This window comes from Eubalaena glacialis, chromosome 1 (genome assembly GCF_028564815.1).
Source record: "Eubalaena glacialis isolate mEubGla1 chromosome 1, mEubGla1.1.hap2.+ XY, whole genome shotgun sequence".
Taxonomy (NCBI): Eukaryota; Metazoa; Chordata; class Mammalia; order Artiodactyla; family Balaenidae; genus Eubalaena; species Eubalaena glacialis.
Genome location: NC_083716.1, coordinates 85,979,447 through 86,005,226, shown reverse-complemented (window position 1 = coordinate 86,005,226; position 25,780 = coordinate 85,979,447). Strand labels below are relative to the sequence as shown.

At 36.4% G+C, this 25,780-nt stretch overlaps 1 protein-coding gene across 1 annotated transcript in view; it reads right to left on the bottom strand.

Annotated features, from left to right (window-relative positions):
- The window catches only part of LYST (lysosomal trafficking regulator), a 162,820-nt gene extending 141,531 nt beyond the window's left edge, over positions 1 to 21,289 (bottom strand). The window contains exons 1-3 of the mRNA XM_061182169.1: positions 21,241 to 21,289; positions 20,919 to 21,117; positions 1,479 to 1,569 (exon numbers count right to left, since the gene is read on the bottom strand). Of these exons, the coding sequence (XP_061038152.1) occupies positions 1,479 to 1,569; positions 20,919 to 21,117; positions 21,241 to 21,260 (310 nt within the window). The 5' untranslated portion in view covers positions 21,261 to 21,289. The remainder of the gene's footprint in view (positions 1 to 1,478; positions 1,570 to 20,918; positions 21,118 to 21,240) is intronic.
- Between the last annotated feature and the right edge of the window lie 4,491 nt (positions 21,290 to 25,780).

The window sequence follows — 25,780 nt, the reverse complement described above, 5'->3', positions numbered from 1 at the left end:
TTCTGAAAACAACAGGGAGAACAGTATTAGGAAAGTAGTGCTGGTATTTAGCACTACTATTCCTACCATTTTACAAATCTCCTCTGATAATGCCATTAATTAAGACAGGGGTATATTATATTCTCAAAACAGTATTTAGTTTAGAGCCCTGATATAACTTAGAAACTTTAAGATTTTCTAAAATTATTTTAAAATCATATAGTAGATACCAAATGTTCTCCAAGACTGAGGTTAAAAGAGTTATTCATTCACAATATCTACGGCATGTGCTACGCACTGAACTAGGCACAGGTACAGGCATTCATTCCTGTTTCATCCTCAGTGCCTAGAACCTAGGGCTGCCGCGTGGTCACCACTCAATACCTGTCTCTTAGGGAAATGAATAAATTTTCCACACTAATTAAAAAGATAATGAAATTGGTCTTTCCCTTTGCAATAACATGTAATAAGATCTATACGAAAGATATAGTTACAATTCAGAATGAATAAATTTAAAAATCTGTAAATAAAAGACTTGTGCTTTAATTAAGGGAGATTAAAAGGAGTCTGACAAATTCCATGTATGCAAAAGATGCAGGCAATGAAGACAACTTCCCCAAAAGGACACAAATTAGATTTCTTAAGTGATTAACAATTTGTGAATTCTATAAATTAAGAAGAAAACAAGAGCAGAATCAGTGAATCAACAAATAAGTAGGATAACAATATTACAAGAACTTAGGTAACTCCTTAAAAGAGAGCCCCATATCAGAAATACATTAAAAATGCATATATGGCATTAAAATACAATTCAGGAGATTTTTCTTTTTTTTTTTTCAACCTGAGATATCCTTAAGCATCTCACAATTTGCATATTCCAGAAGTGGTCAAGGGGGAAAACTGTTAATCCCTCCACTGAAACATTTAAACTAAGTTTCATATACTTAATATGATATGTATACACATATTTTTATTTTTTTTGAATCAGAAATTAAAAGTATGTAGTGACCTTAAGTGTAATAATTCTACCAAGTCCTGAAACAAAATATTCCTTCAAATTTATCCTTTAAAAGCAACACTAGAAAAACTAAACTACAAAAGTCATTGACAGAGTACTGGTAATGGAGAGCAGCCTTTAAAATAAGCAAAGAATCTTTAATTTCTTTCTTCAAACTTTTCACTCTCCACTTCTCAAATGTTAGGCTACAAACCCAGATTTACTCCTTTTGCTAAGTGTTCTGCTTCTTCATCTATTTTCTAATCATCATTACATTCAAGGAATCCCCTAAGAAGGACCATGGTTTCTGTATTATTAGAAGAAATAAAAATGTATTTGCCTAAAGAATTTTTCCTATTAAGTATCATACTAATATATATATATATACCATTCTGATTTTGAGCCGTATCAACCGTTACAGCAGAAGTAACTTTTCAATGGAACTTTTTTCCCCAGTGGAATTGTGATAACACAGGTGATATGATAAAGAAAAGAAACATACCTGTTGCCTTTTCTAGTTGAACAGGTATCTTCCATACCAGTGGAAGGAGTGACAGAAGAAGGGTAAGGAGTTCTTCTCTACATGTCAATGCCTGTATTAGAAATAAAAGAATCCTTCATGTTCCAAGGTCATGAAACACATTAATTCCTAATATTCTGTCTTAAATTGAACCAAAAAATCCTTTTTCTTGAGAAGGAAGAATCAAGTTAACCTATTTTAAATCCAGTTAAAGCTGCGATACTTTGCAACTTATAACCCTGCCAATGACAGAAGAATGTAAGAGTATTTGACGGTATTTAGCACATTCTTGCTGATTTTGCCAAAAATAGCTGTTATTACCACCATGCACATTGTAAGAATTCCTTACCTACGAAAAAAAAAATTTGCTAGGTGCAAATGAAAAGTTAAGCCCTATTAATTAGCAAACCAATAACAAAAGTTACTAGAAAACAAAGTCTTCATGCAGTTAAATTTAAAACTCAGAGAACACAATTTTAAAAAGAGAAACTGACATTATTAATAAAATAATATACCTAAAGAGAGAAAGACGTATTAGTGAAGGTCATCCAATAAATATTTATTGACTGCACACTAGGTCCACAGCATTTACTGTCTTACCCTTTCTGGAGGATATGGTCCAAGCCCTGCAGAAGGTCCCCTCATTTGGTCCATAGAATACATATACACAAAACAGTTAAAGAACAGAAGGCATGTAGTATGTGTACATACCCAGGTGTGGTACAGGCATTCAGTTTAGGAGTTAAGAAAAAGGAGCAATCATTATCAGTTAGAGGTGTGGAAGTGCTAGACCTGGAAACGTTGGGACATGGGTGGTCAAGGAATTAATGACAAATCAAGTTTAAATTCCTCACATCAATCAGTGGGGAGGGGGTCAGGGTGATACAATCAGATTTGCCACTATATAGAAGATGCAATTGGCAAGGAGGGGAAGGGATTGATCAGTGTCAGAGGCAGGGAAACAATACAGATGAGAGATAATAATGATCTGAAGCCTCCGATAGTAAAATTGAAAAGGAGGAGACATATTTGAGAAACTGTGAGGGAGAACTGAAATGACTTGCAGTTGACTACCTGTCGGGTATAATACTGGGAGAAAAAAAAAAAAAAAGATCAAAAAGAACTTGAAGGTTTCTGGTTTAGGCCACTAGGCAACTGATAATAGTCACCAAGGCAGGAAATTTAGCAGTGGTGTCAGGTTGGGGTAAAGATAATGGATTCACTTTTTAGACATACTGAGTTTGAGATGTCTGTAAGATATCCAAATGGAGAGAGCTTTTTAGTAAACAGTTGGATATACAGATTTGGAGCTTAAGAAAAAGATGTGAAGTAAATAAAAAGACAGGGGAGTCATCAGGGCTGAGGTTAAGGACATGGGTGAGATTTCCTAGGGAGAGTATGCAGGAGGACAAGAGAATTCTACCCAGAATGGAGCTCTGGAGAACAACATTGAAAGAACTGTGGATGGTGGACCTGAAGAGCAGCCTGCAAAGGAGACTGAGAAGTAGCTTCCCCCAAAGAGAAGGAGAACAAGAAACATCAAGGGAAGAGGGCAGTTCAGGAAAGAAAGGTCAACCAGGTCAAGACTTGTTGTTCTTTAATTGTGTAAGATGATGGCAGGAAAGTACTTAGCAAGTAGAGGGTCACTGGTGACCTTAACAAACACAGTTTTAATGGAGTGATGAGGGTGCAGGTCAGATTACGATAGGCTGAAGAGTTGAAGGGAATGAGAAAGCAGAGACATAGATTCGGACTACCACTTTCTAGTGTCCTGGTTATGAAAAGCCTCAAAATTCTGCAAAAGTAAAATTTAAACTCCTTCTCAGGCTTGGAAGACCTTTCATGACACGATTCCTACTGACTTGTCCAGTTGTAGCTCCCATCACCACATCTGACCCCTCCCCACATGTCCAGCTATTAAGGGTTTCCTGAACACCACTGGTCTTTGCAAACGTCTTCCTCACATACACTGCTCTTGCAATTCTCTCACCATCCTCCCGTCTGCCAAATGCCAACTCATTCCTCAGGTCTTAATTCCTCTGTGGGGAGACTTCTCTAATCCCCCCTAAGTCAAGTTGGGTTTCATGCCTCTAATTTAGTACAGCAACCAACTTGCTGAACGGTTAATGTCTGAATGCCCATTTTCCTTTTTCATTCATTCAACAAATACTTATTGAGCCCCTACTATGTGCCAGACGCTTTGGATGTAGTGGTGAACAAGGAAGACGATACTCACATCCTTACAAAGCTGACACTCTAGCAGGGAAGACAGAAAATAATGGGCACAGATAAGAAAATTTCAGACAGAATGCTGTGCGATGGAGAAAATTAAACAGGACAGGGATGACAGAGTAATGGAAAGGGGAACATTTAAACTGGCTAGTCAGGATGGGCCACTTGAGCAGCTACTTAACTGATGAGAAGGAAGAATCCATGCAAAGACAGGGAAGCAAAGGGCTCATAGGAAGTATATAAAGGGTTGGGAATGGATTTGACTTTTTCATAGAATAGCAGGCAGTCCAGTGTGGCTGAAGCATAGCATGGGGGAGGGCGCTAGGAGATAAGCCTGGAAGGTCAGTGAGGTGGACAGTGCCAGATCCAATGTGGCCTTGGGGGTCATGTGAAGGAGTTTGGATTTATCTCTAAATACGATGGGAAACTTTTCCAAACATACTTCCCAGGCCTCTCTCAGAGCATGAACTCCAGGGCTCAGGCGCTAGTCCTTAGTAATCACCTCCCTTTTCTGCCACTCAATGCCTAGTATGTAGTCAGATATCCATAAACATTACCTGCATGAATGACTTTGAATTCTGGATGTGAAGTAAAAATTATATCAAAGGGCCCCATTTTTATGTGCTTTACTTCAGGATTAATAAGACTAAAGATGTCTATATAACATTCACACGTATAGCTTGTACTCTGTATCTCAACATTTTTTAAGATGCCAGCAAAAGATACACAGTCTTTAAAAAAAAAAATGTAAACCGATTTTGGGCAGGTCATTCCTGCAGAGTCCTCCTAAGCTGAGTCTTTATCTTTAGCAGATGAACTAATAACTTTCTAACAGAGCTTGGTGAAACCTCAACGGTGTGTGAAGAAGTGCTATAGACACGCTGTCCTTATAATTCAACCCTTGTTTCCCCACAGTACACTGGCAAATCACCACTGCTGTGTGAGCTGGCATTCCTGCCCCTGGCCTCTGCAACACGCGGCCTGGAACTTCTCTCGCTCCTTCCCACTTAGCTCAGGGCTCAATATGCCAAATTAGGCAATACATGACACAAACAGCTCCATTCCTTGGCTATTCCTAGACTGTCCAATCTACAGAGATCATACTACTCCTCATTTAATACTTACATTTTTATGTTTCCCACTGTGCAGGGAAAATGACTGTGTCATACATTTTTAAATTCCCCATACCAATAATAAACAGTGAAATCACTCTCATCCAGGTAGTAAGAAGCATATTGTAAGTACCTACCAGGTGCCAGGCACCATCCCTTTCACAATTCTATTGTTTTGACTGGATTTTATATTAACTACCTATCCTAACCATCCAGAAGTAGTGGTGGCAGGATGGGAGAGAAAGGGCAAGTTTATTGGGGGGAAAGGTTGAGATCCCAAACCAGAGGTGATGTTTAGGAAGCTACAAAGGCAGGTGGGCACCAGATCAAGGACCTCAGGATGACATGCTAAGGAACATGGAATGAAGTTATTTTAATTGGTATTAATGGTATTACCTTTAATTTTGACATGCTAATTAAATTTAATGTTCCAGACATAGCAGAAATATGTGTTATTTATTTATTCATTTATTCATTCATTCATTCATTTTGGCCGTGCTGCACAGCATGCAGGATCTTAGTTCCCTAACCAGGGATTGAACCTGCACCTCCTGCAGAGGAAGCACGGAGTCTTAACCACTGGACCATCAAGGAAGTCCCAAGTGCTATTTATTTAAGTCCTTTATTTCTTCTATCAGAATTTTATAATTATTTCTAAAATATGTGTATCCATACACACATATGTGAACATTTCTTCAATAGTACTGTAAACAGCATCTTTTTAAAATTTCCTAGCTATATAGCTTTAGCTAAAGGAAACAATATATTTGACTTATATTCCATAACTTTGCCGAACAGTTTTCGGGATGATCTTTTGGATTTTTCTGTACACATCACTTTAAAAATTTTTATTTCTCCATCTTTCTCACATTTAGCTGTCATTACTTTTCATACTCCACTTTACTATCGAATGTTTTTAAAACATGATGTCAAACAGAATAATAATAAAGAGTTATTCTTATATTGGTTCTATTACAAAGCTTCTTATTAAAAATAATTTTGGTTTTTCTATACAAACAGCTCATACAACTCAACAAAAAAAAAACAACCCAATCGAAAAATGGGCAGAAGACCTAAACAGACATTTCTCCAAAGAAGACATACAGATGGCCCACAGGCACATGAAAGATGCTCATCATCACTAATTATTAGAGAAATGCAAATCAAAACTACAATGAGGTACCACCTCACACCAGTCAGAATGGCCATCATCAGAAAATCCACAAATAACAAATGCTGGAGAGGGTGTGGAGAAAAGGGAACCCTCTTGCACTGTTGATGGGAATGTAAATTGGTGCAGCCACTATGGAAAACAGTATGGAGGCTAGTCAAGAAACTAAAAATAGATGTGCCATATGATCCAGCAATCCTATTCCTGGGCATATATCCAGATAAAACTATAATTCAAAAAGATACATGCACCCCTATGTTCATAGCAGCACTACTCACAATAGCCAAGACATAGAAACCTAAATGCCTATGGACAGATGAATGGATAAAGAAGATGTCGTACATATATATACAACAGAATACTACTCAGCCAAAAAGATTGAAATAATGTCATTTGCAGCAAGATGGATGGACCTAGAGATGATCATACTAAGTGAAGTAAGTCAGAAAGGGAAAGACAAATACCACAGGATATCACTTATATGTGGAATCTAAAATAGGACATAAATGAACTTATCTAAGAAACAGAAACAGAGTCACAGACATAGAGAACAGACTTGTGGTTGCCAAGGGGGAGAGGGGGTGGGGAAGGGATAGATTGGGAGTTTGGTTAGCAGATGCAAACTATTATACATAGAATGGATGAACAACAAGGTCCTACTGTATAGCCCAGGGAACTATATTCAATACCATATGATAAATCATAATGGAAAAGAATATGAAAAGGAATGTATATATGTATAACTGAATCACTTTGCTGTACAGCAGAAGTTAACACAACATTGTAAATCAACTATACTTCAATAAAATAAATTTTTAAATTTTTTTTGGTTTTTCTACTCTTTGTATATGAAACCCTCTATTAATTTATTTTTAGAGTTTTTGTCAAGAATAGATGAATTCTGTCAAATGTTATTCTGATGTCTCAGGATAATTGTATGTATTTTCTCCCACTGATGTCAAACATCATGCTAATAGTTTTTCTTGCATTAGACCAGGAGTTGCAAACTCACTTTGTAAAGGGCCAGAATGTAAATATTTTAGGCTTTGTGAGTCATATATGGTCTGTGTTGCATATTCTTGTTTCTTTTAACAATGCTTTAAAAACGCCAAAACTCTTCTTAGCTTGTGTGCTGCTCAAAAAGAGATCACTGACAGCAGGATTTGGCCTGTAGGCCATAGTTCGCCCAACCAGCCCCCGTTCCCTCTCCTCCTCCTCTCCCATCAAAAATGGTTATTAAATGGCTGCAATACTCTTAGTTAAGACTCCAGGAAGACTTAAGGTGGTACCTAGCAGACCCTGTTAGCTAGACAAAAGTACTACTAAGAATATTGAGGGCGTTGTTCCACACAAGCCTTACATGCCCAAGGTAGAGAGAGGTCTGTATCAAAAACTATTATAGATGTGGCTTTGGGGGCATGGAGTGAACTCCACTAAGGTTCAGAAGAAACTCACAATATTTTTCAAGAAGTTGTATTACTAAAAAATACTAACAGCTTGGACTAAAAGGGGCAGAGACAGATTAAAATGATGAGACTTCTGGGTGCCCACTTTTTTACAGGCAGGAGGCAGAATGAGAAAGCTGAAATTATGGGCTATCTATTCTGGAAAAGAGAGGACATCTCAGAGGGTGGAGCCAAGAGTCCTGGAGAACCAGAGACTAGGGAACCACTCCTAAGGAATAGAAAAGTATTTCCTGCTTCCAGAGCAAGGTGTGTGATAACGCATGCCTGGCTGCATTTCAGTGGATTAATGGCTGCTACGTGCCTCCTGTCACCTGCTTGTTGAATACAAGTATGTAGTGTGGTTAACTTGTTCCTATCTCATCATTGTGTGCAGGGTGTGCAGGGGGCAGACAACTTGTCTTTTTATTCACAAGCCTCTCAATCAAGAAGAGCTGCAACCAAAGTACTGCACCTGGAAGCCCCGAGTACATCCGGAAGTGACGCACATCGTGAGCTCATGGACTTTGGGCCTGATGCCACTGTGGAGCATTACTTTGAGAGTTCTGGTAGGGAGCGGGTGTGGGAGGGACGTTAATAATCGTGGCCAGAGGGGAGACTACGTAGATAAAACGTGGCCACAAGTCATTTCCTCCCATCAAGTGCTGGACTCTGTTTCCATCTCTTAAACCTGTGCCGGCCTTGTGACTTGCTTTGACCAACAGAATGTGGCAGAAGTGAGATTATGTGACTTCCTGCAGTTTCCCCCTCACCCTCTTAGAATGCGTCCACCCATGGAAAGAAGCTGAGACTAGCCTCCTGAAAGATGAGAGGCTGCGTGGGTGAGAACTGAGGCAGCCTGGCCTATGGCCCCATCCGACAGCCCTCAGTCTTCTGCCAACCAACTGCACATTCGGATGTAAGCCCCGCCAACACCACAGGAGCAGAGCCTGTGATCCCAGCTGAGCCTGTCTGAACTGCTCTAGAATCATGAGCAAATAGGTCATTGTTTTATGCCACTAAGTTTTTGGAATGTTGTTTGTTACACAGCAATCAACTGATGTACTCATTGCTCCTATCTAGTAGCCTGGGTGCAAAGGGAGATAATGCAGTGGATTATCTACTGCTGTCCAGTGGCTAACATTTCCACTGCACTCATACTCCCACTCCTCCAATAAGTAGGAATGCCAGCATCCCCTACACTCCCCCTCATCCCTGCCAGACCAACCATACATAGATAAATCCTGGCATGTGTGTAAACAGAATCTGTAGAACTAGATGTAGTAAGTTAAAGTTTATTTTATTATTATTACCTTTACTAAATTTAAAAGTTTGCATTATTCTCCAAGAGAAGCAATTCTTGCTAATAATATTATCAATGACTGACTCGTCCAATCTGAAGAATACTTTTCATTGCCTATTCTCTTACTTAAAAACCTCCCCAATATTGTGAGAATAAAATTAAGACTCCTTACTACGGTAGACAAGGCTTGCCATCACATGGTCTATGCCTTCCAGTCTCCCGACTAGCCAACCCCCCACATGCAGCCTTTGCTCTTACCCTACTAGCTGATCGTTCTCCAACCCTCAGTGTGTTTGCATTTGCAGTTCCCTTGGTCTAATGCCGCCTCCCCCCTTTACACTGCCAATCCCTATTTAGACATGTCAATTTCTCTAAGAAGCATTTCCTGAGGACTCTCTCCTTTACATTCCCCAAATACTTTCACACTGTTTTGTCACCATTAAAAAAATATATATCTGTCCATCCCTTCAAAAGCTATGAGCTCCCGGTAAAGACAGTCTCTGCTCTTGTATTTCTGCATCTAGCAGAGGTGCTAGCACATAGTAGGTACTTAATGGTCTGCTGAATAAACCAGTGAATGAACTGTGTAGCCACAGTTTTAAAAGTCTGATATTTTCCAATTATACTTATTTTATGTATTATTATGACAGGCCGTTTATATAGTACTATATATTAAAGTGACAATGCTACAGAAATGTAAGAAGAATAAAGTACTCTCTTACACATAAAATAGCTATTTTTTAAATTACATTTTGTCCATAAATGTACAGCCTCTTTCAGTAAAACTTCATATTTTACTCAGCAAAATAAGTAACAACTTTATAGAACATCCATAGAATGTGAATAGGTATGGAAATTATACATACTGGAAATTTTTAAAGTATATTTATAACACATGGTTGTGTATATTAGCTCTTTTTTGGTATATTGTATTGGTAATAAATCATGTAATTTTCTACCGATTACATTAGAATTGAGCTATATATACATTCATAATTAGGGTACAGAAGAAATTAGAAACCATTATTATCAAATATTACATGGAAACAAATCATTTTTATGTTAGAAGAGATCTTTTAAGTCATCCAACTAGATGTATTTATGTTACTGATGAGGATACTGAGATCTGGAGCAATTAAGTCACTAAAGCCACCCATCTGGTTGATATTGGTACCAAGATTAAAAAATCAAGGATAATTGTTACTTTTTAGGCTGGGCAGTTTTCAAATTTACAAGTTTAAAACTTGTAAAGGTCTCAGTATAGGTCCACTCTATCTTTAACCATTAAAAAGGTTACGTTTTTTCTATTTAAGCAGAGCATTTTTTCCCTAAGAATAAGTAGATTAACATGTCTGTATATAATAAATTATGACCAAATGGGGTTTATCCCAGGAATGCAAAGTTGCTTCAACATTTAGAAACCATCAATGTAATTCACCTACATTAATAGGAAGATAATACGATAGTCTGAATAGACACAGAAAAGGCATTTGACAAAATCCAACATCCATTCAGGATAGGAACTCTCAACAAACTGGAAATAAAAGAGAACTTCCTCATTGTGATAAAAGGCATCTAGGAAAAATCTAGAGCTGACATCAGATTTAATGGTGAGATACTGAACGTTTTTCCCTAAGGTCGACACAAGGCAGGATGTCCACTATCATCACTTCCATCCACCTTTGTACGAGAAGCCAGTGCAAAAGGCAAGAAAATGAAATAAAAGGCATAAAAATTTGAAAAGAAGTGAAATTATCATTATTTATAGATGACATGATTGTTTACACAGAAAATCCTAAGGAAACCCAGAAAAACTTTAAGATGGATAAATAAATTTAGCAAAAGCATAGGACACAAGGTCAACGTACAAAAATCAACTGTATTTCTATGAGCAGTATACAGAAAAATAAAAATTTTAAATGCCATTTATAATGTCATAAAAAAGAATAAACTATTTAGAATAAATTTACCCCCAAAAAATATAAGACTGCTACACTAAAAACTGCAAAATACTGCGGAGAAATTTGAGAAGACTCAAACAGAGATTTATACCATGCTCATGGATTGAGAAACTCAGGATTGTTAAGATGTAAGATGTCAATTCTCTCCAAATTGATTTCTGGATTCAATGACATCACAAGTGAAATCACAGCAGGCACTCTGTAGAAATAATGTTGATTCTAAAATGTATATGGAAATGCAAAGGATCTAGAATGTTCTTCAAACATTCTTGAAAAAGAAGTACAAATTGGAGAACTTACACCATGTAATTTCTAGACTTACTATAAAAGCTATAGTAATCAAGACAGTATGGTATTAGTGAAAGAATAGATGACAGGTAAGGAGTAGAATAGAGAGTCTAGAAATAAACCATAAATATATGGTCAATGGATTTTTAACCAAGGTGGCAAGGTTTTTCAGTGGGGGAAAGAACAGACTTTTAAGAAGAAATGTTGCTGGAACAACTGGGTAACTATACAGGAGAGAGGGGCAGAAATGAACCGTAACTCCTACCTCACACCATACACAAATATTAATTCAAAATGGATCACAGACCTAAAAGTAAAAATAATAACAAAAAAGCCCCTAGGGGGAAAAAACATCAGAGAATATCTTTGCAGCTTTGGACTTGCAAGACCAAGATTTCTTAGACAAGATACAAAAAGCACTATTCACACAGGAAAAAAATTTTTGCTTTTCGAAAGACATTGTTAAGAAATGAAAAGGTGGGACTTCCCTGGTGGTCCAGTGGTTAAGACCGCGCTTCCACTGTAGGGGGCATGGGTTCCATTCCTAGTCAGGGAAGAACTAAGATCCTGCATGCAGAAAGAAATGAAAAGGCAAGCCACAAAGAAAGTATTTGCAATTTAACAAAGATTTTTATCCAGAATACATAAAGAATTACAGCAACTGGATAATAAACGAATAACCTGACTTTAAAAATGGGCCCATATATTAATTTTTCCCCTTTTCCTTTTTTTGTGAGTATATATGTATATGCTTCTGGGTGAGATTTTGTCTGTATAGCTTTGCTTTATAATAGCTTTATTTTACTTCACTATATTTTATCCTCTTTCTTTCTTTCTTTCTATTTTTTCTCCCTTTTACTCTGAGCCATGTGGATGAAAGGCCCTTGGTGCTCCAGCCAGGCATCAGGGCTGTGCCTCTGAGGTGGGAGAGCCAACTTCAGGACACTGGTCCACAAGAGACCTCCCAGCTCCACGTAATACCAAATGGTGAAAATCTCAGAGATCTCCATCTCAACATCAAGACCCAGCTTCACTCAACGACCAGCAAGCTACAGTGCTGGACACCCTATGCCAAACAACTAGCAAAACAGGGACACAGCCCCATCCATTAGCAGAGAGGCTGCCTAAAATCATAATAAGGCCACAGACACCCCAAAATACACCACCAGACGTGGAGGTGCCCACCAGAAAGACAAGATCCAGCCTCATCCACCAGAACACAGGCACTAGTTCCCTCCACCAGGAAGCCTACACAACCCACTGAACCAATCTTAGCCACTGGAGACAGATACCAAAAACAACGGGAACTACGAACCTGCAGCCTGTGAAAAGGAGACCCCAAACACAGTAAGATAAGCAAAATGAGACGACAGAAAAACACACAGCAGATGAAGGAGCAGGGTCAAAACACACCAGACCTAACAAATGAAGAGGAAATAGGTAGTCTACCTGAAAAAGAATTCAGAATAATGATAGTAAGGATGATCCAAAATCTTGGAAATAGAATAGACAAAATGCAAGAAACATTTAACAAGGACGTAGAAGAACTAAAGAGGAACCAAGCAACGATGAAAAACACAATAAATGAAATTAAAAATACTCTAGATGGGATCAATAGCAGAATAACTGAGGCAGAAGAACGGATAAGTGACCTGGAAGATAAAATGGTGGAAATAACTACTGCAGAGCAGGATAAAGAAAAAAGAATGAAAAGAACTGAGGACAGTCTCAGAGACCTCTGGGACAACATTAAACGCACCAACATTCGAATTATAGGGTCCCAGAAGAAGAAGAGAAAAAGAAAGGGACTGAGAAAATATTTGAAGAGATTATAGTTGAAAACTTCCCTAATATGGGAAAGGAAATAGTTAATCAAGTCCTGGAAACACAGAGAGTCCCATACAGGATAAATCCAAGGAGAAACACGCCAAGACACATATTAATCAAACTGTCAAAAATTAAATATAAAGGAAACATATTAAAAGCAGCAAGGGAAAAACAACAAATAACACACAAGGGAATCCCCATAAGGTTAACAGCTGATCTTTCAGCAGAAACTCTGCAAGCCAGAAGGGAGTGGCAGGATATACTTAAAGTGATGAAGGAGAAAAACCTACAACCAAGATTAATCTACCCAGCAAGGATCTCATTCAGATTTGATGGAGAAATTAAAACCTTTACAGACAAGCAAAAGCTGAGAGAGTTCAGCACCACCAAACCAGCTTTACAACAAATGCTAAAGGAACTTCTCTAGGCAAGAAACACAAGAGAAGGAAAACACCTACAATAACAAACCTAAAACATTTAAGAAAATGGGAATAGGAACATACATATCGATAATTACCTTAAATGTAAATGGATTAAATGCTCCCACCAAAAGACACAGACTGGCTGAATGGATACAAAAACAAGACCCATATATATGCTGTCTACAAGAGACCCACTTCAGACCTAGAGACACATACAGACTGAAAGTGAGGGGATGGAAAAAGATATTCCATGCAAATGGAAATCAAAAGAAAGCTGGAGTAGCAATTCTCATATCAGACAACATAGACTTTAAAATAAAAACTATTACAAGAGACAAAGAAGGACACTATATAATGATCAAGGGATCGACCCAAGAGGAAGGTATAACAATTGTAAATATTTATGCACCCAACATAGGAGCACCTCAATACATAAGGCAAATACTAACAGCCATAAAAGGGGAAATCGACAGCAACACAATCATAGTAGGGGACTTTAACACCCCACTTTCACCAATGGACAGATCATCCAAAATGAAAATAAATAAGGAAACACAAGCTTTAAATGATACATTAAACAAGATGGACTTAATTGATATTTATAGGACATTCCACCCAAAAACAACAGAATACACATTTTTCTCAAGTGCTCATGGAACATTCTCCAGGATAGATCATATCTTGGGTCACAAATCAAGCCTTGGTAAATTTAAGAAAATTGAAATCGTATCAAGTATCTTTTCCGACCACAACGCTATGAGACTAGATATCAATTACAGGAAAAGATCTGTAAAAAATACAAACACATGGAGGCTACACAATACACTACTTAATAACGAAGTGATCACTGAAGAAATCAAAGGGGAAATCAAAAAATACCTAGAAACAAATGACAATGGAGACACGACGACCCAAAACCTATGGGACGCAGCAAAAGCAGTGCTAAGAGGGAAGTTTATAGCAATACAAGCCTACCTCAAGAAACAGGAAACATCTCGAATAAACAACCTAACCTTGCACCTGAAGCAATTAGAGAAAGAACAAAAAAACCCCAAAGCTAGCAGAAGGAAAGAAATCATAAAGATCAGATCAGAAATAAATGAAAAAGAAATGAAGGAAACAATAGCAAAAATCAATGAAACTAAAAGCTGGTTCTTTGAGAAGATAAACAAAATTGATAAACCATTAGCCAGACTCATCAAGAGAAAAAGGGAGAAGACTCAAATCAATAGAATTAGAAATGAAAAAGGAGAAGTAACCACTGACACTGCAGAAATACAAACGATCATGAGAGATTACTACAAGCAACTCTATGCCAATAAAATGCACAACCTGGAAGAAATGGACAAATTCTTAGAAATGCACAACCTGCCGAGACTGAACCAGGAAGAAATAGAAAATATGAAAAGACCAATCACAAGCACTGAAATTGAAACTGTGATTAAAAATCTTCCAACAAACAAAAGCCCAGGACCAGATGGTTTCACAGGCGAATTCTATCAAACATTTAGAGAAGAGCTAACACCTATCCTTCTCAAACTCTTCCAAAATATTGCAGAGGGAGGAACACTCCCCAACTCATTCTACGAGGCCACCATCACCCTGATACCAAAACCAGACAAAGATGTCACAAAGAAAGAAAACTACAGGCCAATATCACTGATGAACATAGATGCAAAAATCCTCAACAAAATACTAGCAAACAGAATCCAACAGCACATTAAAAGGATCATACACCATGATCAAGTGGGGTTTATCCCAGGAATGCAAGGATTCTTCAATATAAGCAAATCAATCAACGTGATACACCATATTAACAAATTGAAGGAGAAAAACCATATGATCATCTCAATAGATGCAGAGACAGCTTTCGACAAAATTCAACACCCATTTATGATAAAAGCCCTGCAGAAAGTAGGCATAGAGGGAACTTTCCTCAACATAATAAAGGCCATATATGACAAACCCACAGCCAATATTGTCCTCAATGGTGAAAAACTGAAACCATTTCCACTAAGATCAGGAACAAGACAAGGTTGCCCACTCTCACCACTATTATTCAACATAGTTTTGGAAGTGTTAGCCACAGCAATCAGAGAAGAAAAAGAAATAAAAGGAATCCAAATCGGAAAAGAAGAAGTAAAGCTGGCACTGTTTGCAGATGACATGATACTATACATAGAGAATCCTAAAGATGCTACCAGAAAACTACTAGAGCTAATCAATGAATTTGGTAAAGTAGCAGGATACAAAATTAATGCACAGAAATCTCTTGCATTTCTATACACTAATGATGAAAAATCTGAAAGTGAAATTAAGAAAACACTCCCATTTACCACTGCAACAAAAAGAATAAAATATCTAGGAATAAACCTACCTAAGGAGACAAAAGACCTGTATGCAGAAAATTATAAGACACTGATGAAAGAAATTAAAGATGATACAAATAGATGGAGAGATATACCATGTTCTTGGATTGGAAGAATCAACATTGTGAAAATGACTCTACTACCCAAAGCAATCTACAGATTCAATGCAATCCCTATCAAACTACCACTGGCATTTTTCACAGAACTAGAACAAAAAAGTTCACAATTTGTATGGAAACACAAAAGACCCCGAATAGCCAAAGCAATCTTGAGAACGAAAAATGGAGCTGGAGGAATCAGGCTCCCTGACTTCAGACTATATTACAAAGCTACAGTAATCAAGACAGTTTGGTACTGGCACAAAAACAGAAATATAGATCAATGGAACAGGATAGAAAGCCCAGAGATAAGCCCACGCACATATGGTCACCTTATCTTTGATAAAGGAGGCAAGCATATACAGTGGAGAAAAGACAGCCTCTTCAATAAGTGGTGCTGGGAAAATTGGACAGATACATGTAAAAGTATGAAATTAGAACACTCCCTGACACCATACACAAAAATAAACTCAAAATGGATTAAAAACCTAAGTGTAAGGCCAGACACTATCAAACTCTTAGAGGAAAACATAGGCAGAACACTCTATGACATAAATCACAGCAAGATTCTTTTTGACCCAGTTCCTAGAGAAATGGAAATAAAAACACAAATAAACAAATGGGACCTAATGAAACTTAAAAGCTTTTGCACAGCAAAGGAAACCATAAACAAGACCAAAAGACAACCCTCAGAATGGGAGAAAATATTTGCAAATGAAGCAACTGACAAAGGATTAATCTCCAAGATTTACAAGCAGCTCATGCAGCTCAATAACAAAAAAACGAACAACCCAATCCAAAAATGGGCAGAAGACCTAAATAGACATTTCTCCAAAGAAGATATACAGATTGCCAACAGACACATGAAAGAATGCTCAACATCATTAATCATTAGAGAAATGCAAATCAAAACTACAATGAGATATCATCTCACACCGGTCAGATTGGCCATCATCAAAAAATCTAGAAACAATAAATGCTGGAGAGGGTGTGGAGGAAAGGGAACACTCTTGCACTGTTGGTGGGAATGTAAATTGATACAGCCACTATGGAGAACAGTATGGAGGTTCCTTAAAAAACTACAAATAGAACTACCATACGACCCAGCAATCCCACTACTGGGCATATACCCTGAGAAAACTATAGATCAAAAAGAGTCATGTACCAAAATGTTCATTGCAGCTCTATTTACATATAGCCAGGACATGGAAGCAACCTAAGTGTCCATCATTGGATGAATGGATAAAGAAGATGTGGCACATATATACAATGGAATATTACTCAGCCATAAAAAGAAATGAAATGGAGGTATTTGTAATGAGGTGGATGGAGTTAGAGTCTGTCATACAGAGTGAAGTAAGTCAGAAAGAGAAAAACAAATACAGTATGCTAACACATATATGCGGAATCTAAGGAAAAAAAAAAAAAAGGCCATGAAGAACCTAGTGGCAAGACGGGAATAAAGACACAGACCTACTAGAGAATGGACTTGAGGATATGGGGAGGGGGAAGGGTGAGATGTGACAGGGTGAGAGAGTGTCATGGACATATATACACTACCAAATGTACAATAGATAGCTAGTGGGAAGCAGCCGCATAGCACAGGGAGATCAGCTCGGTGCTTTGTGACCACCTAGAGGGGTGGGATGGGGAGGGTGGGAGGGAGGGAGATGCAAGAGGGAAGAGATATGGGGACATATGTATATGTATAACTGATTCACTTTGTTATAAAGCAGAAACTAACACACCATTGTAAAGCAATTATACTTCAATAAAGATGTTTTAAAAAAAAAAATGGGCACAAAACTTGAACAGACATTCACAAAAGAAGATATACAGATGGCCAATAAGCACATAAAAATGCTCAACATCATTAGTTGTCAGAGAAATGCAAATTAAAACTGCAGTGAGATACTACTTCATATTCACTTAGAATGGCTAATACTAAAAAGACTGGCAGTGTCAAATATTAGAGAGGACGTAAAACAACTGCAATTCTCATACACTGCTGGTGAGAATGAAAAGTGGTACAACCACTTGGAAAAACAGTTTGGCAATTTCTTATAAAGTTAAATACCTACCCTTTGGCCCAGAAATCATATGCCTAGATATTTACCCAGGAGAAATGAAAATATATTCACACAAAGACATCTATAAGAATATTCACAGCAGTTTTATTCAAAATAGCCAAATGTAAACAACCCAAAAGGTTAAACAACAGGTGAATAGTTAAAGAAATTATGGTATATCCATACAACAAAATACTAACCAGAAACAAAAAATAGTGAACTACTGATTCAAGCAACATGGATGAATCTCCGAGATACAAGGGTACATACTGCATGATTACATCTACGTGAAGTACTAGAACAAGCAACACTACACTTAGATGTTAAAAGCCAGAACAGTGGTTATCTTGCAGTGGGGGAAGGAGAGTGGCTGACTGAAAAGGAGTATGACAAAACTTTCTAGGGTGGTGGAAATGTTCTAACCACTGATCTGGGTAGTGGTTACAGAGGTGTATGTATTTGTCAAAACTTATCCAACAATACACTTAACATCTGTGCATTTACTATATGTAAATTACATATCAATAAAAAGTCTGCTTAATTCTGTATATTAAATATCTGTTAATAAAGCAAAAGTATTGCATAGAAGGACAAGGGCTTAAATTGCCTCTTCTCTAGAGTATCCAAGAAGTGTTCCAACTCATGAGAAGCACAGATACAAAAGTTAAAGTTCCATGTGGAATCTAGAAAAATGGTACAGATGAACCAGTTTGCAAGGCAGAAATAGAGACACAGACGTAAGAGAACAAACGTATGGACACCAAGGGGGGGAAGTGGGGGTGGGATGAACTGGGAGATTGGGATTGACATATATACACTAATATGTATAAAATAGATAACTAATGAGAACCTGCTCTATAGCACAGGGAACTCTACTTCACTTTGCTGTACAGTAGAAACTAACACAACATTGTAAACCAACTACACCCCAATTTAAAAAAAAAAAAGCTAAAGTTCCTCCTGTACAGCATCTAGTGTTTTGATTCCATTTTAAATGATTAAATCTTATGCAATTAAATTCCCCTTAAAGAGCCAAAAGATCATTCTCCATTTTCTGGTTTAAACAATTAAATCTTGAGAAGTCTCATTTTTAAAATGGCTATTTATTTTCACTCTACTTCTACTTCTACTGTCCCTACTACCATTGCTACAGATATTCCAAAAAGTGAGTGACTAGGCGAAAGAGGGCATTAAAAAATATTACCATAGGAAAAAATGTTGTTGCAATTATGACTTGAATGCGTTCAATCATTTAATAGTACATTAAAAGATATTTCACAACTTAAAAGAGAAAGACAGAAAGTAGATTAATGTTTGCTTAGGGCCAAGGGGGATGGGAGGGATAGGGGAGTGATGGCTAAAAGGCACCAGTTTCTATTTGAGAGGATGAAAATGTCCTAAAATTGACTGTGGTGACAGTTGCACATATGTGTGACTACATTAAAAACCACCAAATTGTACATATGAAATAGGTGAATTCTATGATATGTGAACTATATCTCAAAAAAGCTGTCATTTAAAAAAAGCCATTGAGATTCTGATTGGGATTGCATTGGCATCTATAGATCAATTTGGAGAAAACAGATATATTTACAATATTAATTTTTCCCAATACATGAAAATTATGTAGTTCTGCCCTTATTTGGGTCTTCTTTAGTTTCTCTCAACAATGTTTTATAGAATTTTATAGAGAAATTTGTACATAATTTATCAGATTTATTCCTGGGTAACTGATATTTCTGATGCTACTTACATAGTATCTTAAAAAAAAAAGAGAGAAAGCACTGAATTGTCCTAATGTGGGGTAAGAAGATGAATAGAGCATGATACGCATACTAAGTCATAAAAATTTTGAAATAAAAAATCACTACACGTGGTCTAACAAATAATTTTTTCTGATTTGAAAATTTATTTATGGAAAAGTCATACAAATATATAAAAATTAAATTACATTTAGTCACATTTGATAAACCACATTCAGAAAAAAGAATAAAATTATATAAACCTATATAATGTTATAAATCAATGCTACCTCAATAAAAATAAAATTTAAAAATACATAAACCTGCAAATATTCTGGAAAATTCCATCACAGGTAGACACCACAGTGAACAAATACATCCTGATTTATATTTGTTAGGTTCCTTAGCTTACAGTGAAAACAGATACTGTTTAGTTTTAGTATCTATATTTACCAATATATGTATTTATTAGCAAAATGCTTTCATGGCAAAGAAATTTTATTTTACAATGGTTAAGTTTACATCTAAAGCCAGTAACATTTAAAGTGTTTAAAGCTGTCCATCATATTGGTGCTACAGAGCCCTTATTATCCTTTAAATTCAAGTTAATTGAAATATTATTATCTAACTGCATTAATTAGTAGATGGTGAAAGCAGATGGTGGACTTTTCTTTCATAAAATAAGTGTTTGTTTTCTACTAAAATGAAATAGATATAAATCACATCTGGGCTTCAAGTTAACCTTGTTTGAGCTACTTAATGTTTCCAGATCTCAGTCTTTCACCTACCAAAGGAGGTTAGATGAAAACATCTCCATAGTCCCAACTAGCTTTAAAATTCTGTTAATTCTATAATAAGGAAACAGCAAAATACCATATGGTCTTACCATAGTTTAAGCAAACACAGTAGTGTATGAAAAACTAGATGTGTACAAGATGAAAGACTTAGTAATTATCAGTTTACACAAAGGATTCTCTACTTTTTTCACCCCAGAATTGGCAAGTCCCCTAAATATCATTTACACTAAACTTTTCAAAAACATACCTGATACTTACTGAAAGTGCAAATGCATGATGTTTCTGAATCGTGATCTTATCTCTACTAATAATCATAGTTATCTCACACTGGAATTAGGATAAAAAGCATAGTATATATGAAACCATTTTAGAAGAAAGGCTATATATAACTGTAAGGTATTTTAGACATTTTGAAAAGTAACCAAATAAATAATATGTTCACAAATGGGGCTACTTTTCCTTGTCTGAGTGATGTGAGAGATAGAACTTTATCTCAAAGAGACTCAGAAATTATGTAACCCAGAAATTACATATCTATAATTAACTAAAATTTACTGATGAAAAAAATGATTTGATATGAAAATGTTACCTGATCAATAATAGAATTTAGCTTGGTAAGTAACAGAAATCCTCGGCCGTGGACGAGGTATTGTCCAAGGGTTGCCATGTGTGTCTCCTCCTCTTCTTCCTCCCTGGCCCCCACTCTCTGGACCACCGCATTGCAAAGCTGGTTGACATCGGTCAGAAATTCACGTGCCAATGAGTTACTGTCAGTGCTCATGACCGAGCTATAAAATAAGTAATACAAAAGAGATTAGAAAAACTAAAAATTATGTTTAAAACTATGTGTTTTTGTTGCTGTTTGTTTTTAACTGAAGACTGACTTTAAATTACTGGGCATGGTATCTAACCTTATAATCTTTTCAGACATAGTTCCGACCTAGTCAGGGGCTCCTTAAATATTCCTACATGGCAGAAATTAGTCCTGGGTGTGAAATGGCTGAGTGGAACCACGCATGGGTACGTGAAAGCGCCGGGAGAGAAGACACTAGGGAGTGGTGGCAGTTAAGGTAGATGCTGACTTCCTCTCTTAAACGTCTCACTGTAGAATAAAAATAAACACATAACTTATAAAATATTCTTGCTGTACATGTTTTGAAAGATAAATGGATCTTTTAAAAATATAAACTGTTTTTCACTTGATAGAAGCCACAATCACTGACCCACGTCCTCAAACACATGCGGGGTGGGTGGGGAAAAGATTTACCACCAGGTGAATAAAAATACAAGAATTCTAGCAGCTGAAGTTATGGCACTTCACTTCTTGCTACACATCTGAATCAAATAAAGGGCAGTGTGACATTTTAGGATTAAGGAAAACAGTATAGTAAAACAGACAAAAGAGACGCAAAACACAAATGTAAAGAAACACATGTATAAATCTTCAGAAAAGGAAAAAGCATGAAGAACAAAATCCCCAAAGAATTTCAAAATAGTTTAATCTTAGGATTAAAAGTAATTTTGAGACATCCAGTTACCCTGAGACCCTTGTAACCTGACAGCTTAAATTAAATGAAATGTGTATTGCAGTCTTCCTTCACCCTTTGGGGGAAGACCTTCCATCGTCCCTGCTGAGAAGGCAGTGGGCCATGTGACTATGTCTACTACCAAGAGGCACTGCCAGTCTCTGGGCCCGAATCAGCTGACACACACCTGATTCAGGATCAGCCAACAAATACGATGGCTGCAAGATGTGACTCATATGGTGCAGCCTGCAAAGAGGCCTTGGCCAATCAGGTTTTCTTTCTCTCTCATAGGAATTTGGATTAGGGGCATAGTTGTGCTGGAAAGTCACAGAGAGATGACCTTGTGGTGATCACTATGAGGTAGCTGAGGCTAACTGAGTGAAAATTAACCAAGAGGATGCAGAGAGAAACAGATAAACATGAAAGGGAGAGACCGATGAAATTCCTAATACTACTTTGGTTCCTATTCATTCAAGAGCCTGATGGTTTAATTCCTGGATTCCCATCAGAATTCTAGGTACTGTTACAATAACAATCCCCTCTATAATATAACAAGTATCATTATTTTAAATATTGAACATTAGGAAAAGAAAAGTATAAAAAAAGGTACATCGCTCATTATCCCAAAATGCAGCAACAGCCGCTATTATTTATAATATTACTTCTTTATAAGCTTTTGTAAAGTAAAATTGTTCAATAAATCAAATAACCTGATTTATATTCAGTCCATATTCATCCAACTTTATTAATTTATTTCACTTAATCTGTCATTGATTTTAAGATACATAATTATTTAGTGTACCACTACAAAAGAAAAAACACTGCCAATTAAACTATAATACAATGCTTTCTTATCACTTAGAATTTTCCATACAATATCACCTTCTAGACCATCAGGACCATCCACCATGCAACATTTCTTAAGAGTGTTACCCTATTGTTCCGGGGATTTTCTTCCAAAGAGGCTGACATCATTCTGTAAGTTTTGATGCTGGTGGCCTTCTTAACCTTACCAGATGAGGTTGGTAGAAAATTTCAGAAAATAACCAGGAAACATTGAAAACTCATCAGATATAGTACAACAATTCATGTTACTCAACTGAAGCGCTGACAATGTGAACAGCTATGACCAAGGTCACCTCATGGGCATGCAAGAACAACTCTTCCACAAGTGCAGCCCTCTGACAGTGTTTCTAAGACACCATCATTTGCAAGGCACACTGCAACTTTAGGAACAATAAAAATGTGAAAAACTAAAAAACTGTGGCAATAATTAGGGCCTATCTTCAAGAAATTAAGATAATGAAAATTGACGTGAATTTTTAGACAATTAATGAGGAAATAATTTCAATTCCACTTCCCAAAAGCACAAGATGCCACGTCAGTAAAAAGTATTATAATATATGCAGAAACATTTTTCCTGATTTAAAAACATGTATAAAATATATACACAGTTACATATATCGGGTATTACATATAGATGATCTATTACCTGCTTGTTTCATTTAGATATTTCAGAAATCTTTTCCCATGAGCTCTCTTTTACTCTGTTTAATAGCTGCATGCTTACTCTTTTTAATACATTCCACTGCATGTATATATTACATATAGTTCATATATTTCATTATTAGATGTACTATCACTATGTAGCTAATCTGTCACTGTTGAACATTTAGGTTATTTCTAGTTTCTTATTATCATAAACAAAGCTGCAATAAACATCCTTACAATATTTGCACATTTATCCTATTATTTCCTTGAAGTAGAAATTGCTGTTACTTCATATAATAGGCTTCACACATTTCTGTTAGGTTTATTCCAAGGTGTTTTACAGTTTTTGCCATTATTCTGAATGGGATTTTATTTTCCATTATATTGATACATTCTTACTCGGATAGAAAACTGGTATATAGGAGGCCTATAGGAAGTAGATTTATTTTGAGATATCCAAACTTTACTCATATGTCCAAACTTCTTACTGAACTCTCTTATTGATTTTCTCAGAATTTCCAGATAAAAAAATAAAAATAAAATAAATAAATAAACAAAACCCTATCATCTACAAATAACAAAAATTCTGAATTTTTCTATCCAATATTCACACACTTTCCACTCTTTCAACTGCATTAGTACTAGCAGAACAACACTGGTAGGGGTGATGGGGACACTTTTGCTTTGCACATTAAGAAATACTTATTTCTTCCTATGCATCTAATAGGAATGCTGAATTTACCTATTGCCTTTCAGCCATTCTGAATGTCAACTGAAAAGATGATTGCATGGTAATTTTTAAAGATTTTTTTGGAATATTTCAAATACCCAGAAAAGTGCAAAGAACATATAACATGAGGTTATAGCCAATGCTCAGACCTCAGATCTAGCAAGTATTAACATTATGCTATGTTCCGTTCAGTTCCCATGTGTGGGTGTGTCTGTGTGTGTGTGTGTATGTGTGTAAAGAAATCAAACCTTATAGTACAGGAAAGCCACACTCCACCCACACCTTTTCCATACATATTTTTATAATTTTGATATGTTATAGCCATAAAATATTCAGTATTGTTTTAGTTATTTTTAACACTTTATATAAACAGTATATTATAGGGGGGTGGCATGAATTGGGAGATTGAGATTGATACATATACTCTACTATATATAAAATAGATAACTAAGGAGAACCTACTGTAAAGCACAGGGAACTCTACTCAGTGCTCTGTGGTGACCTAGATGGGAAGGGAATCTCAAAAAGAGTGGATATATGTGTATGTATAACTGATTACTTTGCTGTACAGCAGAAACTAACACAATGTTGTGAAGCAACTATACTCCAATAAAAATTAATAAAAAATAGTATAATATATGCATCATTTCATAACTTTGCTTTTCCCTCTCGACATTAAGTTCATTCCTTTAAACCATTGTGCAATATGCCATGGTATGAATAAACCACAATTTACATATCTAGAAAGTTTAGCTGTTTTCACTTTGTGGTTTAAAAATTTAATGTCACATAACTATATAGTTTCAAAGTCTTGGACTGAACCAAGGATTTTGACTGCTAATATATGTTACATTAAATACTTACCAATCTTTCAACACTTCTGTAACATTTAGGGTCTTTATGATTTGAGCTCATGAACTAGACGAAACAAACAATCTTAGAACAAAGCTTCACCTACCAAAAAAAAAAAAAAAGGGAGAAAGATATTAACAGCAATAGTAAAACAAATATTTTTAACAACTGAAGTTCTGACATAAAAACAAGAGGCCAGTCTTCATATCTGATGTATGAAACAGACAACGATTTTTTTGAATCTCAAGAACACACTAAAAAATGCCTGTAGCTTCAAGAATGGTGTCTTGAGAGATGGAGTCTTGGAACATATTTGATCTGAAAAAGGCAACCTGATTGTAGCTCCCCATGGCTCTTCTCCCAACCCCCAACTTATAACCTCCAGGTAAATCACTACAAAGGAAGGAGAATCAGGCAACATCAGTCTTCTTAACAATGAAATCTAGGTTGAGGATATATGAGAATTCAGAAAATACTACAGCCAAACAATGAATAAACCACCACCAAATTTCCTATCCTTGTTGAATTTTTAAAAATGAATTAACTTCTGTGTATAACACAGTGAAGGCTATTTCTAGAATATCAAAGGATAAATTCCTACTTCTGGGGTAGCAAGAAGGTGCTTCTCTGTAGTTTTCTCCTTCTCTATAGTTTTTACCAGGCAGAGGCATGAGAAAAAATTTCCTTATTACAGTTATAAGGCAAACATAAAGGTTTATTTTGAACCACAAGTTTATAAAATCAAAATGACCTTTAATTGCTTTAAAATGCTTAATCTAGAGAACCGTCTTGAATTCCTTTCAGCACGACAAACAGTTCTTGTACCACACTATTCTAGGCCCTTGAGAATAA